At 52.0% G+C, this 14,830-nt stretch overlaps 2 protein-coding genes and 1 long non-coding RNA gene across 4 annotated transcripts; 1 reads left to right on the top strand and 2 right to left on the bottom strand.

Annotated features, from left to right (window-relative positions):
• Positions 1-1,009: 1,009 nt before the first annotated feature.
• On the bottom strand, positions 1,010-2,590 carry FTL (ferritin light chain). The gene is made up of 4 exons (XM_027080144.1): positions 2,269-2,590; positions 1,957-2,103; positions 1,481-1,606; positions 1,010-1,316 (listed from the first exon to the last, which is right to left on the bottom strand). The coding sequence occupies exons 1-4, from the start codon at positions 2,368-2,370 to the stop codon at positions 1,164-1,166; spliced, it is 528 nt and encodes a 175-aa protein (XP_026935945.1). The 5' UTR covers positions 2,371-2,590; the 3' UTR covers positions 1,010-1,163.
• Positions 2,066-11,607, top strand: LOC113606148 (uncharacterized). The gene is made up of 2 exons (XR_003427452.1): positions 2,066-2,219; positions 11,357-11,607. It is a non-coding gene; the product is annotated as an uncharacterized LOC113606148 (long non-coding RNA).
• Positions 5,828-9,809, bottom strand: BAX (BCL2 associated X, apoptosis regulator). 2 transcript variants are annotated; one of them, XM_027080145.1, is made up of 6 exons: positions 9,711-9,809; positions 9,105-9,156; positions 8,867-9,013; positions 8,349-8,484; positions 6,495-6,599; positions 5,828-6,093 (listed from the first exon to the last, which is right to left on the bottom strand). In XM_027080145.1, exons 1-6 carry the CDS (start codon positions 9,742-9,744, stop codon positions 5,989-5,991), a joined length of 579 nt encoding a protein of 192 aa, XP_026935946.1. In that variant the 5' UTR covers positions 9,745-9,809; the 3' UTR covers positions 5,828-5,988. The 2 variants fall into 2 exon arrangements, with proteins under 2 accessions (XP_026935946.1, XP_026935947.1); XM_027080146.1 differs by having other exon boundaries at positions 5,936-6,131; positions 6,484-6,599.
• Positions 11,608-14,830: the final 3,223 nt, after the last annotated feature.

The raw sequence follows: 14,830 nt of genomic DNA, 5'->3' as shown, positions 1-14,830 counted from the left end.
TCCCTGCAAAAAGTTCTGTTGGACAGCACTGGCTTAGAGCATGTTTCTAGGACTCTGGCCTCTGGCCCTACTGTCCCCTGGATGACTCTACTTTTGGAAAAATATCTTTTTCTCCTTTCAGTTCTGATCGTCCCTAGGCTACACGTGCATCTCCGAATCAATCGCTTTTCAGGGGAGTAGAAAGCTCTGATTGAAGTTGGATGTGTGACCATCTTTCTGTCAGCCGCAGTGTTTGTGACACCCGAGTCCCCTCCCCCACCAGTTACCAGCAGGAGAGGCACGGTGCTGAGCAGCCGTTTCCTCTTAGATTCGGCTACCAGAAATAGGATGGGGTGGGGGGGTCAGAGCTGACAGCGTTTTATTGCTTGGACCCAGCAGCTGCTTACGTCATCTTCAAGCTTCTTCAGTTCCCATTTGGATAATTTCACATCCCATTTCTGTCTGTACTGAGCCCTGAACCCCCTAGCTCAGCACCTCTTTCACATCATGTGCCCTCAGCTGCTCAGACCCACTAGCCAGTTTCTACCTATTATGTGCCTTGAATTCCACACCTGAAACAAACAGCCTTTGGAGGTCAAACCTGGGTGTGCCTCCCGGTTACCATGGGTAATTTACACAGTTTGTCTCAACTTACCCATATAAAGGAGCTCACATTTCTACTTAGCCTCCCAGAATTGAGGCAGAGTACTTTCAGAGTTTGGCAAGTGCCTAGCAACATAACTCATGTGAACCGGTTTCTCATTACTGATCTCCTTAACAGCTGTCTGCTTCCAGCTAGCAACCCCAGGTTTTACTAGACTCTCCCTGGAGTCTGGGCTCTACCATCTTAGGAGGGGCAGTTAACAGCCTGGCAAAGCAGAAAACCCACTACAGCAACACCCCACAGGTGTTATTATGTCTTAGAAGTAGAGCGCCAAACTCCTCTCTCCCTGCCAGCCCAATGCAGCCAGAAGCCTTGTGAAAACAGATCCCACCTTTTTTCCCAGGATACACACATAAAACCACTAGCTGCTGCAAAAAGCTTTATTGTTTCCATTTGGTCCAAGGCTTGGGAGAGGGCTCTAGTGTGGTTAACAAGCTGCCTACTGGCTGCAGAGAGGGGCTTCAGGCAGAAGCCCTGACACCAGAGGGGTTCCTCAAAGGCCACTGGGCTCCGGAGGCTCCTAATCGTGCTTGAGGGTGAGCCTTTCGAAGAGATACTCGCCCAGCCCAGCCTGGGGACCAGCCAGCCTGCGGAGGTTGGTCAGGTGGTCACCCATCTTCTTGATGAGTTTCACCTCCTCATCTAGGAAGTGGCTCTCCAGGAAGTCGCAGAGCTGAGTGATAAAAGAGGAGAAAATGTTGCCACGTACAGATCTAACAATGTGACAGATGGGGGAAGGAGGCTCAGAAGGAAATCTGCCCAATCAAATGAGGCCAATGCTTCGTATGTAAGCATCATTCCAGGGAAGGTCTCATAGACATGACTGGAGATACTTACGTGGGGGTCTGCGCGGGCACAAGCCAGGGCATGCAGATCCAGAAGGGCCTCGTTCAGGTTCTTCTCCATTTTAATGGCGGCTTCCATAGCGTCCTGAGTTTTACCCCACTCATCTTGAGATGGCTTCTATACCGAAAACAAACGGCTCAGTACTAGCCACATACTCTGGAAAGGACTAAAAACTAATTTTCCAGTAGTTGCGAGAGTAGAGGGCTTAATCGGAAAAAAACGTCTAAGAGTTTGTATCTATCATTCCCCAGTCTCCTATAACTACACGTCCCAGGATACTACACGCTGCGCTCTAGACCGCCACGTCTTGGGAGAACTGGGTGCGCCTCGATCTCCAGCTGTAATAACCCACAAAAGACTGAACTCAGTCTCCGAGAGGCCTACGCGGTGCCTAAACCAATACAGTCAAGGGGCCTCTAGTGCAGGGACTGTTGGGAGATGTAGTCCAATGCCCACACACTGTTTACCTGCACGTCCTGGAAGAGGGCGCGGCCGCCGCGTTGGTTTTGCATTTTCAAGAGACGCTTGGCGCCCTCGTGCTTCTCTTCGGCCAATTCGCGGAAAAAGTGGCGCACGCCCTCCAGAGCCACATCGTCGCGGTCGAAATAGAAGCCCTGCGGGAAGAGATGGCGGGAACAATGGTTAGCAGGAGGCGAGGCCAGGCATGCGGACTCCGCCTCCGACTATCCAACAGGACAAAGAAGGCCAGCGCGTGCGCAGAGGGCCGGAGGTGCGCAGCTGAGGGGAACTTGGGCTGGGGGCGTCCTGGGGACCCTCACCAGAGAGAGGTAGGTGTAGGAGGCCCGCAGATGCATGTTGACCAGGCGGTTGACGGCGGCCTCCACCTCGGTGGAATAATTCTGACGAATCTGGGAGCTCATGGTTGATCGGTAATAAGGAGTTCGGCTCAAAAAATGGTGTTGGCTGGTCCCGGTGACCGAGGACAGCTGAGTGGCTGACTCCGAAGGTTGGAGGGTGGATAGATGAGTGGCTGACTCCGAAGGTTGGAGGGTGGTCGGAGGCTGGAAGATAGGGCGACCCTGGGTCTGTTCCGTCCAAACACTGTTGAAGCAAGAGACAGATCCGGGGAACCGCCGAGCGCAATGAAAACTGCTGTGGCCGAGGCGGCTTATTTTATAGTGCGCAGGCCCTCGGAAGTGGGACGGCCAGGGAGAGCAATCGGCCAATCTGCGGTGGTGGGAGGCGGGGCCTGGAGCCCACGCGTGACCAATCAGGAGCATATAGGACTCCTAGACACACACCGCCCCCCCCCGCAGGTGGGGAAGTCACGCGCCTGTAGGCGACGGCTGTTGTGAAATGGGGAATGGGGGGGGTGGGGGTTTTCGCGGGATGCAACAGCTCTGGGGCTAATTCTGCGAAGTCAAGGGATTCTGGGGGTGGGGGTGGGGAGGGAGACTCTCTAGTAGGTGAAAGATTAATGAAGACACTGGGAACCCTGGGAAATAATCATTCCTGGGTCCTGGGGGTGTCTCAGGAAAGTAGATCGGATTCTGGTGCTGTGTCAGGGCACGGGCTTTACTGGAACCCTGGGGGCGTTCCTCAGAGGTGCTGAAACCTCCAGATGACTGGGGTTTGCGCTGGGAGATACGGGGGTACCCGGATCATTGAGAAGTTTGGAAGGCTGTGAGATGATATTTCTGGAACCTTGGGTCTCTCTCTGGGAGGACCTGGAGCCTTGGGGTTCAAAGGTGGGGGGAGTTTCTGTAGCATTAGAGTTCACAGTGGAAGTCCATATTTTTCTGGAAACTTCCCCGGGGGGGTAGGGCGATCTTTAGGCCCTTGAAGTGATCTGCGAGATTAAAAGGACAGTTGTAGAGCCCTGCTGTTCAGCCCCGGAGTGGGGGAGAGGGATGTTTCCAGAAGCCTAGTAGGGGCTTTTTAAAGAGGTCAGGGGTCTTGGAGAGCCCTTTGGAGCGCTCGAAAGATTGTCTGAGCCCCTTGGAATACCTAGGGGCTATTTTAGGGGCTCGCTTTTTCTGGAAGCTGAGATGGGGAGGGGTGAAATGACACTGGAGTTTTGGGGGTCCCTCTGAGGCTGCACTTCGTGGAGATGACTTTGAAGGCAGCCAGAGACTGGGAATTCTTTTTGACGCTGAAGCAGCCTCGCTGAAATTGTCCCTGTCTTGCCTGACGCATGCTCCTTCAAGATCACGGAGAAGTACTGAGTCCTGGTGAAACAAGGAGGGTCTGGGGACCTACGGATGGGATGTCTGTCTTTAACCAATGGACATTTGTAAAGTGTGTCTGGTCCAGGCTGGTGCCTGGGTGGCAGAGCTGGCTGAAGGAGCCCTCCAGGAGCTCCCATTGTGGTTGTTTGCGGGGAAGGAGAAACAAAGACAGGACTTTGACCCTCTTTCAGTGCCCTAATGGAGGCAGCTGTCCGGCTGGGGCAGGAAAGCTGAAGCCGCTGGGGCGTTGGGAGCAGAGGTCAGGGCTCACCTTGCAGAGAAGCCTCCCCAAGCAGCCCGGGCAGGGTACTCCCTGATCAAGGGGACGCCAGTCAGGCTGGTATCTGGGGTCCTCAAGGGGTGTCTGGGCCAGTGCCAGGAGAGCAGCCGTGCTGAGTCATGCTGAACTCAGCTCTGGAAGGGGCTCCCGCAGAGGGGCGGGGTGGAGCCCGCTCGCTGACCTCATCTACTTTGGGTGGACTGCAGTCTGCCTGGGACCCGGGGAAGTAGGCCTGGCTGGGCCCGAAGTCTGGCCCCCTCCCCCAAGGTGCCACCTCGAGTGCTTTGTCAAGGCACTGTCTTTTTAGTTCCCTTGATGGTTTCCCTGGGCTCCCGCCTGTGACCATATTGTCCCCTCTCTCTGGGTGGTGACTCAGTCTCCCCTCACTTCTGTCTTATCTGACATCTCTCCCCTGACTGGCCGTCTCTGGGGCAAGCCTCTGGGGGAGGGGCAATTGCCCCAGGCACACAGTCACGATGGAGTCTGAGTTACTCATTCACCAAATTTCAAACCTCAGCCCGAAGACCTTTAGCCTGGGAAAGGAGAGGTGACCTGGGAAGTGCTCACAGGTGGAGGGAGAGGAAGGGGTGAGATAAAGATTATCTGAAGAAGGTGGGGGGAATCAGGGGGGATAGGAGAAGACAAGTGACCCAGGGAAACAGGGAGAGAGAGACAGGGGGACAGAAAGACCCAGAGAGGGACAAAGAGACAGGAACAGAGACAGAGAAGGGGACAGAAGGACCCAGAGAGAGGGGGATGGAGAGCCAGAGGGGTGGGACTTCCCTGGTGGTGCAGTGGTTAAGAATCCGCCTGCCAGTGCAGGGGACACGGGTTCGAGCCCTGGTCGGGGAATATCCCACATGCCGCAGAGCAACTAAGCCCACGAGCCACAACTACTGAGCCCGCCTGTCCTTGGGCCTGCGTGCCTCAACTACTGAAGCCCGCGCGCCTAAAGCCCATGCTCCGCAACAAGAGAAGCCCAGGCACCGCAATGAAGAGTAGCCCCCGCTCACCGCAACTAGAGACAAAAAAAGCTGCGCATAGCAATGAAGACCCAACGCGGCCAAAGAAAGACAGCCAGAGAGGTGACAACCAACTGTGACTCTCCGAGTGACCTTATTCTCTGTGATTCCCTTTTCTGATTCTCCTTCTTTGGCTCAATCTACTGTGCCTCTTTGTGAGCGCAGCATCTTCCCAGGGGGCTGCCCCTCTCCTGGAGGGCCCTTCCCATTTACGGGGCCAGACCCTAGACCCCTCCTCCTTCTCCTCCAGCCCCTCCCTCCACAACCTGTCAGTCTCCAGCCTGTGTGTCTCCTCTGCAACCACACAGCTCAAGCTCAGGCCTCCCCTGGAGTCCTCCCTTGGACCCTCTCTCCAGCCTCCTCAGCCTTCCAGCCTCCAGGGGCTTCCCCAAAAGGCTCCAGCGCCCTCCCCTGCTTTCCTAGTCCTCCCGAGGTCTGCCCCCCTCCAGCTTCTTCCCCATTTCTCCACCTCAGTAAATGTGCAACTTCCTGTGGTCCCATATGGTGGAAGCTTCCAGGCCCTAGTTCCCAGGGTCCAGGAGGCTGCTTTGCACCCTGCTACCCTGATATCCACCCCCCACCCCCGCCCCAGCCCCCTCTGCCGGGTTTGGGCCTGGCACAGTGCTGCCTCTAACACAATACCCTAGGCTGTGATACATGAGTCATGTGATCTCGAGTCACCTCGGTTCCCCTCAGGACTGTGGGCTCCTTAAGGGCAGGGCCAAGACTTAACTCACCACCTACCCATAGAGGGCACCAGGCAACCTCAGAATAAGATGGGTCAGCACGTGAAGCCTGGTCTCCTGCGACAGCCAGGAAGTGGGCCCAGTGACTCAGACTCTGAAAGTGTGGCCCGAAAGAGGTTTATTGCCCCCCGAGACCACTCCTCCCCACCCCACCCCAATAATTACAAAAGTAAGAAAAATGCCCATGGCCCCCAGTCCCCACCCCTCCCGAAGAATGCCATAATTTATGCAGAAAAGACACAGTCCAAGGCCGCTGGTGGCCTCAGCCCATCTTCTTCCAGATGGTAAGCGAGGCAGTGAGTACTCCGGCCACGAGGATGGTCACTGTCTGCCACGTGGGTGTCCCAAAGTAGGAGAGGAGGCCGTCCTGGGGATAGGGACATGAGGCAGTTCAGCAGCTCAGCCTGGGCCAGCACGTGAGGGGTCACAGAGAGGTCAGAGGGCATGAGTGGGGGCAAGGGCCTAAGATTAATGGTACTAAAGAGTTGGGGGCCAAAGAGTTATCATAGAACTTGAGGGATTCCGAAGGAAGTAGAGGCACCAGGGAGGGCAGAAGGCACTAGTCGGGTCAGAGGTCACCAAGAGGTCAAGGGTCATGGAGAGGTCAGTGGGTGTCATATGAATCAGGGTTGATCAGACATGTAAGAAAACGCATTACAGAGTACATCTGATGATCCGAAAATGGGGAGGAGGGTACCACTGTGGTGGGCTCAGGAAGGCCCAGGGGTCCCAGGGGAGTGGGGGATTGGATGGGGTTAGGGGCCTCACCCAACCACCCTGGTCCTGGATCCAGCCCAGCAGCCGCTCTCGAAGGAAGTCCAGGGTCCAGCCCATGATGGTCCTGATCAGCTGGGGCACCTTGGTGCACAGGGCCTGCAGGGAGTGGACTGGGCCTTAGGGACTAAGCCTTGTCGCCACTGCCTGGGGCAATGGCCCCCAGCCTCCTTTCTCAACTCTCTGCCTCCCCTCCTGCCCTTCTGCAGTCTCTTTTCCACTCACAGTCAGAATGAGCTTCATAAATTGTAAAGTGGATCTGGTCACTGTCAACTTCCCTGCTCACAAACCATCTATGGCTCCCTAGTACCTCTGAGATAAAAAATCAAAAGCACATCTTGGCCCACAAGGCTCTGTGTGAAGCCTCTGACCTGATCACATTCCAATTTTCCTCTTCTTTTCTGTGCCTCACTGCCCTTCTTCCATATCTTTTTTTTTTTTTAATTTTAAACTTTTTGTATTTTTTCTTTGGCCACTCCACACAGCTTGTGGGATCTTAGTTCCCCGACCCGGGATCGAACCCGTGCCCCCTGCAGTGGAAGCACGGAGTCCTAACCACTGGACCGCCAGGGAATTCCCACCCCTCTTCCATATCTTCATTCCCACCAAATTCTTAACCTGCTTCAGGACCTTTGCACATGCTAATTCTGCTGCCTCAATGGACCTCAACCTAGGGAATTTTCACTCATCCCTCACAGCTCAGGTCTAATGTCACTTCCCCAGAGAGGGCTTTCTGACCTTCAGACCAGGTAAGGCCTGACGCCTGCTCTTCAACTCCCTAAGCTTCCCTACTCAGCCTTTATCTCGCTGCTTCTCACCTGCTGTCCCCAGCTCCACACAGAGCCCTACCATCACCCTGACTGCTGTCCCCCTCACCTCTAACATTCAAGCCCCATCAGCTCAATCTTGCAAACACATCAAGAAATCTACTTCTCCACCTCCAATGCTGCCCCCAGACTCCAGGTCAGTCTTCCGTTAGCCAGGATTATTACAGGTACCTCTTTGTCAGTGTCCCAGTTTTTGCCCTTGTGCCCCATAATCCATTTTTCTACCCAAAAGGGCCAAAATAATTTGCTGGGCTTCCCCTCCCCCAATATTTTATAATGAGAATCTTCAAAGAGAAAAGTTAAAAAAGTTTCTAAGCGTACAGGCATATACACACAACCTAGATTCTACAATTAACATTTTGCTCTCCTTGCTTGAAAAGTCTTTTCTATTTATAAATCAGGTCACCTCACTCTCTTGTTTAAAACCAGCCAATCACTCCCGTCGCACTCAGAGTAAAGCTAGTCTTTACAGCGGCCCACAAGACCCTCGCAATCTGCCCTCATCTCTCACCTTCTCCCCCTCCTCACTCTGTTCTAACCACATGGGCCTCCTCATTGCCCACAACACACTAGGCTTGGCCCTACCTCAGGGCCTTTGAATGTTCTGCCCCTCTACGGGATGCCTTTTCCCCCATCTTTATACAATATATCACTGCATCTTTCTTGTCATTCCAACTTTAGCTTTCACGTCACCTCCTCTTAGAAGTCTTTCCTGACCTCTTTGCCCAATCACGTCACCCTAGTTTACTTCGCTCAGCACTCATCATACGACGTGGGCTCCCTGAGAGCAGGGACCTAGCCTTTTCTGTTCTGTGTCCTGGGTGCCGAGTACAGGTCACACACACCATAGGCCCCATAAATGTTTGTTGAATGAATAAATGAATGAAAAAGCAGACAAGCGGTCCATAGCTGCCTCTCTCCATTCCCTCTGTGGTTACTGCGCTGCCACAGGGGTTGACCTCACAAGTCCCAGGTCCTCATAGGGGAGCCTGCCTGGGCTCACAGCCCTGCAGCCGCCCACCTTGAGCACCAGTTTGCTGGCAAAGTAGAAAAGGGCGACAACCCGGCCCCAGTTGAAGTTGCCGTCAGAAAACATTTCGGCCGCCACTCGGAAAAAGACCTCTCGGGGGGAGTCTGTGTCCACGGCCGCGATCATCCTGCAGGAGAGAGGAAAGCCAGTGCTGGGGAGGGAGGATCAGGCGGAGTGTGGAAACTCTGGTGTCCACCCCATACCAAAGATAAGGAAACTGAGGCCTGAGCCAGGAAGCCATCATGGGGGAGAGCCACGAGGTGGACATTGAGGAAACTGGGGAAAATGACTCCCTGAAGGAGAGTTTCAAGATCCTAGGGCAGGGGAGGGCTGGGAGTCCAGAGTGCTGAGTTGAGTGGTGGGGCCCTGGACCCCTGGGTCTGACGGAAAAGGGGGCTGTGGGCCTGGACTCCAGGATCCCAGGGAAAGTGGGGGTTGGGAGCTGGGACTCCTGGGTTCTGAGGGAGAAGGGGCTCACTGGCTGGACTCCTGGTTCCCAGGGACCACACCTCTGCAGCTCCATGTTACTGTCCAGTTCATCTCCAATGCGCTTGAGACACTCGCTCAGCTTCTTGGTGGATGCATCCTGGGGCGCCTGCTCCAGGCCCAGCTCAGGCGTCTCTCCCCCCATTCGCCCTGCTCGATCCTGGATGAAACTAGAGTGGGAATGGAGTTGCAGGGGATGCAGAATCAGAATGGGGCCTCACTCCTCAAATCTGCTCCGCAATAATCAGACCTCAGACTCACCCCTGAAGCAAAAGGGCCCCTGTCTTCATGATCTGCTCAGAGCTGGTGGGCCCTAGAGGAGAAAGGAGGTAAGAGGTGCCTGGACTCTTGGGTCCTAGGGGGATCCAGGGAACTGGAGTGGCTCATGATCCCTGAGGGAGGACAACGCTAGGGGACCCTGGTAGATAAAGTGACTGGGGGCCCAGGCAGCTGAGTCCCTGATGGAGAAAGAGGCAGGAGTCCTGGGCCTGTATCCTTCATTCTTCCGGGGGAGGAGGCTGAGGGAACACTTCATGCAACCAGACCCCTGGCCTGAGGGGACTGAGGGGAGACCCGCCCCTCCCACCAGGAAGTGGTGCAGGCAACAAGCCCGGGCCTGCCCCGTGGGCTTGGATTATGGGGCTCCCCAGCTTCTCGGGGGTCCGAAAGCGCCAGACAGGAAGGGATCCGGACGCAGAGGCCAGAGAGCCCGGGACCCCGGGAGTGGGTGGAAGCTGGCAGCGCCGGATCCCGGAGTTTCTGCCCCGGAGTGCTTGGCGATCGCACGGCCCCATACCGGCAGGAGGGATCCTGGGGTCGGCCGGCGAGGGGCTCGCCCTCCTCCCGCCCGTCCGCCTCCCGCCTCACCCCCGCCTCTGGGTTGCTCCCCGGACCCGTCCATCACCGCCGCTCCCGCCGCCGCCTCTCGCCGGGTCCGCCCGGGCGGCCGCAGCACGCCCCTGGTCACGTGAGCGCCCCGCTGAGCGTGCGTCCTCTCACGTGATCGCCCCGCAAAATGGCCGCCGCGAGCCGCTGCCCCGCAGGGCTATCCGGACACAGGACCTCACCTGCCTCACCTGCTCCGGGAAGGCTCGGCCCCTATCACGTGACTGCCCAATCAGCACTTCCCCTTAGGAAGTGGTTGTGGCGCCATTCCACCAGGCGCGCATTCAATCGCAGTTATAACTTTTATTCATTCATTCATTCCTGCAATATTTTCAAAAGTTTCGGTTGGGACTTGAGCCCTTGCCAGGACAGAAGGAACATCAGAGGCCAAAGATAGCATTCTTTGAGGCAGGACGTTCCAGATGACTAAAGTCTATGAATGTTTATATGTGTTTCTGTGAAAATAAAAAGAATCTGAAGTTCAAAAAGTGATAGATTGGTGATAGATTGGCAGGGTGAGGACAGAGAGGCTCCTGGGGTGTCCGAAATGTGCTATATATTTATCTGGGTGGTGATTACTTGGGCATACACATATTTAAAAATTCACTGAGTTGTACACATAAGACGTGCAGTTTACTGTATGGAAATGATTATATCTCCCTTTCAAAAGAAAATAGTAAGAAGAAAAAAGAACTGAGATTAGAAAAATAGGCTGGGGCCAGATGATGAATGGTTTGGGCATATAAGAGAAGGGAATCTATCTCCCAAGGGTGGCTGGGAGCCACGGCAATTGAAGATTGTAGGTATCTTAATCCATCAGCCTGACAACACCAGGAATATAGTCTGACAAATTAAAGTTTATTGACCCACTGAGATGATGGAGACCACACAACAGAGAAACCATGGAGCATCTTGACAAAGGAAAAGGTAGAGTTATTATAGGATTTGGAGGAAGAGTGGAATTTAGGTGATGACTGTATGTTAGGCTCAAAGTCAAGCAGTGTGTGGACTGCAAAAGGAACCAGGGTCCTGTATCCTTGCAAACTACAAGATGAATGTTGATGTGTAGTGTTGGGTCCAGAAACCCTTTACTCTGCACCTGGGTTGGAAATCAAGGCTGCTACTATGAATCAAATGACTTCAATCCTACAGGCAAGAGTGGGATGTTTCATTTTTACTGATAGAATTTCCAACAGTGTGAGTAAGAAAGCATGTCCTTGGGAAATAGTGTTTCATATTAACGTTGAAGCTGGCTTTATTTGTGTCTGTTATTCCAGCCCAATGAATTAGCCCTCCCTCCATCCCAGTTACAGAGAAGGAAGAAAGGGCTTTTAATGCAGCCACAGACCTCTAAATGGTACAGCTGTTGAGCAGAGGGGAAAAAACTTTTGAGATAGTTCTGAAGTCAATATTGTTTACAATAATAAAGATACTATATCAGAACTATGAAGCCCACCTCCAAGATGGACCCCAATGATTCTCACCTCCAGGTATTCAGGCCCCTGTGTAGTCTCCTCCCGCATTGAATAGGGCTGACAGTGTGACTAACAGGGCGTTGTGGAAATGGCAGTGTAACTTCCAAGGTTAGGTCATAAAAGTCACTGCAGCTTCTGCCTGACTCTCTCTAGGATCACTCACTTCAGAGGAAGCAGCTGCCACATTGTGAGGACACTCAAGCAGTCATCCGCTGGAGAAACACACATGTCGAGGAACCAAGTCCTCCAGCCCCAGTCAAGCCTTCAGGTGACAGCTGTCCCCACCAACATCCTGACTGCAACCTCGTGAGAGATCCTAAGCCAGAACCCCACAGCTCAGCCATTCATTGATTTCCAACCCTCAGAAATTGTGTGAGACAATAAACGTTTATTGTTGCTTTAAACTGCTAAGTTTGGGAGCAATTTGTTACACAGCAGTAGATAACTAATACATCTAGGATAATTATGGCCTATTTATAGATGCAGAAACCAGAGCCCAGAGAAGGAGATGGATTTGCCAGAATTGTACGGTTCTCGTGGGTGCTGTCAGGTCTCCAGCTTGACTTGTGTCACTTGGACAGGGCTTTCTTACTCAGCCCCACTCATAGGCCCCAACCTCCTGTCCCTCCCCTCCAGCCCATCTTCCACATAAACCTAGATGGGTTTTTCTATATCCAGAGCTGGCCCTGGTCCTCACCTGCTCACAGCCCTCCCATGGCTCACTGGTAATAGTAAATCTCTCTTACACATTATTATAAGACCTTGAATCTAGTACAATCTGTTATTTATTGTATATCCAAAGGGATAAGAGAGAAAATGATGTTTTAAGACTTTTTTGGGGGGGGGCATGCCGCATGACTTGTGGGATCTTAGTTCCGAGACCAGGGATGGAACCCGTGCCCCCTGCAGTGGAAGCGCAGTCTTAACACCTGGACCACCAGGGAAGTAACTTAAGACTCTTCTAACAAAGGAAAATACAGTTTATAGGTGTTTTAAAGTTACCGATGTATATTACAAGATGGACATAATCGGTGGGATCTGGGGGTGGCTTACTTGGGTCCTCTGCTTTGCATTCTCTCACAAGGCTATAGAAAAGGTGTCAGCTGAGGTTCTGGTCTCATCCAATGACTCATCTGGGGAAGGATCCATTTCCAAGCACCCATAAATGGTTGTTGGGAAGATCCGGTCACATGAGAGATGCTGGACTGAGGGCCAGCATCCTGGTTCCTTGTTGGCTGGAACTCCTTTCTTTGCCATGGGACCCCTTCATAGTGCAGCTCCCAACACGGCAGCAAGCTTAATCAAAGTGAGCAGGCAAGACTGAAGTCATAGTCTATTATAACCTAGTCTCGGAAGGGACATCCCATCACTTTTGCCATGAGCGGCAGGTCACTAGGTCCAGCACAGTCACAGGAGAGGGGATTATATGAGGACATGAATATCAGGACGTGGGGGTCATTGAGAGCCATTTTAGAAACTGATTACCCCAGAGAAAACTCTAATTCGAAAAGACACATGCACTCCTATGCTCATAGCAGCACTATTTACAATGGCTAAGACATGGAAGCAACCTAAATGTCCATCGATAGGTGAATGGATAAAGAAGACGTGGTCTATATACACAATGGAATATTAGTCATAAAAAAGAATAAAATAATGCCATTTGCAGTAACATGGGTGGACCTAGAGATTACCATATTAAGTGAAGTAAGTCAGACAGTGAAAGACTAATATCATATGATATCATTTATATGTGGAACATAAAAAAATGATACAAATGAACTTATTTACAAAACAGAAATACACTCACAGACACAGAAAACAAACTTATGGTTACCAAAGGGGATAGTGCAGGGGTGGGGGGAGGAGAGAATTTAGGAGTTTGGGGTTAACAGATATATGCTACTACATATAAAATAGATAAACAACAGGAACCTACAGTAAAGCACAGGGAACTGTATTCAATATCTTGTAATAACCTATAATGGAAAAGAATATGAAAAAGAATATATATATATTCAATATATATATAACTGAATTACTTTGCTGTACACTTGAAAGTAACATGACATTGTAAGTTAACTACACTCCAATGAAAGGAAGAAAGAAAGAAAGAAAAGAAAAGAAAAGAAAAACTGACTACCACTCCAGGAAAGGAAGAACGCTTGCACATAGAGGAAGGACAGCAAAGGAGAGGGCTAACATGTTGTAGATGCTAAGTTATTCAGGGGAAGAGGACCCTGGTGGCTGATCTAGTGAAGGTTCTGGGGTGGAGAAGAGTGAGTAGGATTTGGGGCTTCCACTTCTGCTTAGACATAGTAAAAATGAATCCATCTCTCCCACTAGAAAAGTTATACCAGATGTTCTGGTTCACTATTGCTGTGTAACAAATCAGCCCAGAGCTTAGTGGCTTAAAACAACAATTATTTTATTATCTTTGATAGGCCTGTGGGTAGTGAGATTGGGAAGGGCTCTCTGGGCAGTTCCAGCTTGGGGTCACTCAGTGTCTGCAGTCAGATAGTGGCTGGAACCGAAAGAGCAGGGAGACTGAAGGGTGTCGGGACCTGGTGGAGCATATATTTTCATGGAGCCTCAAGCCTTTCCATGTAGTTTCTTTGTGTGGGATAGCTTGAGCTTCCTTATAGCTTGGTGGCTTCAGGGCAGCTGAACTACTTGCCTGATGGCTGAAGGTTTCAAGAGTATTTCAGCTAACAAAGAAATTGCAGGCTTCCCTGGTGGCGCAGTGGTTGAGAGTCGGCCTGCCAATGCAGGGGACACGGGTTCGTGCCCCCGGGAGGATCCCGCATGCCGCGGGGCGGCTGGGCCAGTGAGCCATGGCTGCTGAGCCTGCGCGTCCGGACCCTGTGCTCCGCAACGGGAGAGGCCACAACAGTGAGGGGCCCGCATAAAAAAAAGGAATTGCATTGCCTTCCCTGATTTGACCTCAAAAATCATGCAGCATCACTCTTCTGCCATGTTGCAACAGCTACATATTAGTCATGAGCGCACACCACCTCAGGGGAAGGGGAACTCGACTCTGCTTCTTAATGGGGGAAGTGAGTGGGGACAGGAGATATCTTTGGAAAATATAAGGTAGAACACCAATTCAGCTGCTTTAGCAAAGACCATGATAACAATGATTTAAACAACACAGAAGTTTATTTCCCTCTCATGTAACAGTCCAAGAATATGCAACCTTAAGTGATAGTAACAGTGAGTAAAGTTCCACAGTGTCAGGAACTATGATGGTTGATTTTATATGTTAACTTTACTGGGCCAGCTTGACAGGGTACCCAGATGTTTGGTCTAACATTATTCTGAGTGTTTCTCTCAGGGTGTTTTTGCATGAGATCGATATTACATCAGGAAACTTAGTAAAGAAGATTGCATAAAAGGCCTGAATTGAACAAAAGGCTGACTCTCCTCTGAATAAGAAAGAATTCTTTCTGCCTTACTACCTTTGAACTAGGACATGAGGGACTTCCCTGGTGGCGCAATGGTTAAGGCTCCGCGCTCCCAATGCAGGGGGCCCAGTTCGATCTCCGGTCAGGAAAATAGATTCTGCATGCTGCAACTGAAGACCCCTCACGCCACAATGAAGATCCTGCATGCTGCAACTAAGACCCG

This window comes from Aethalodelphis obliquidens, unplaced genomic scaffold (assembly GCF_003676395.1).
Source record: "Aethalodelphis obliquidens isolate GAN/ISIS:26980383/991018 unplaced genomic scaffold, ASM367639v1 scaffold43, whole genome shotgun sequence".
Lineage (NCBI taxonomy): Eukaryota > Metazoa > Chordata > Mammalia > Artiodactyla > Delphinidae > Aethalodelphis > Aethalodelphis obliquidens.
This window is presented reverse-complemented; position numbering and strand designations above follow the sequence as displayed.

Excerpts from the sequence above, each read along its gene's own strand:
- FTL (XM_027080144.1), bottom strand. The coding sequence starts at position 2,370 with ATGAGCTCCCAGATTCGTCAGAATTATTCCACCGAGGTGGAGGCCGCC. Across the intron at positions 1,607-1,956 it reads CCCTCTTCCAGGACGTGCAG|AAGCCATCTCAAGATGAGTG; the intron begins GTAAACAGTGTG and ends TTTTCGGTATAG. Across the intron at positions 1,317-1,480 it reads GTGCCCGCGCAGACCCCCAC|CTCTGCGACTTCCTGGAGAG; the intron begins GTAAGTATCTCC and ends TTTATCACTCAG.
- BAX (XM_027080146.1), bottom strand. The coding sequence starts at position 9,744 with ATGGACGGGTCCGGGGAGCAACCCAGAGGCGGGG. Across the intron at positions 9,014-9,104 it reads GGGGCCCTTTTGCTTCAGGG|TTTCATCCAGGATCGAGCAG; the intron begins GTGAGTCTGAGG and ends TTCCCACTCTAG. Across the intron at positions 8,485-8,866 it reads AGTAACATGGAGCTGCAGAG|GATGATCGCGGCCGTGGACA; the intron begins GTGTGGTCCCTG and ends TCTCTCCTGCAG.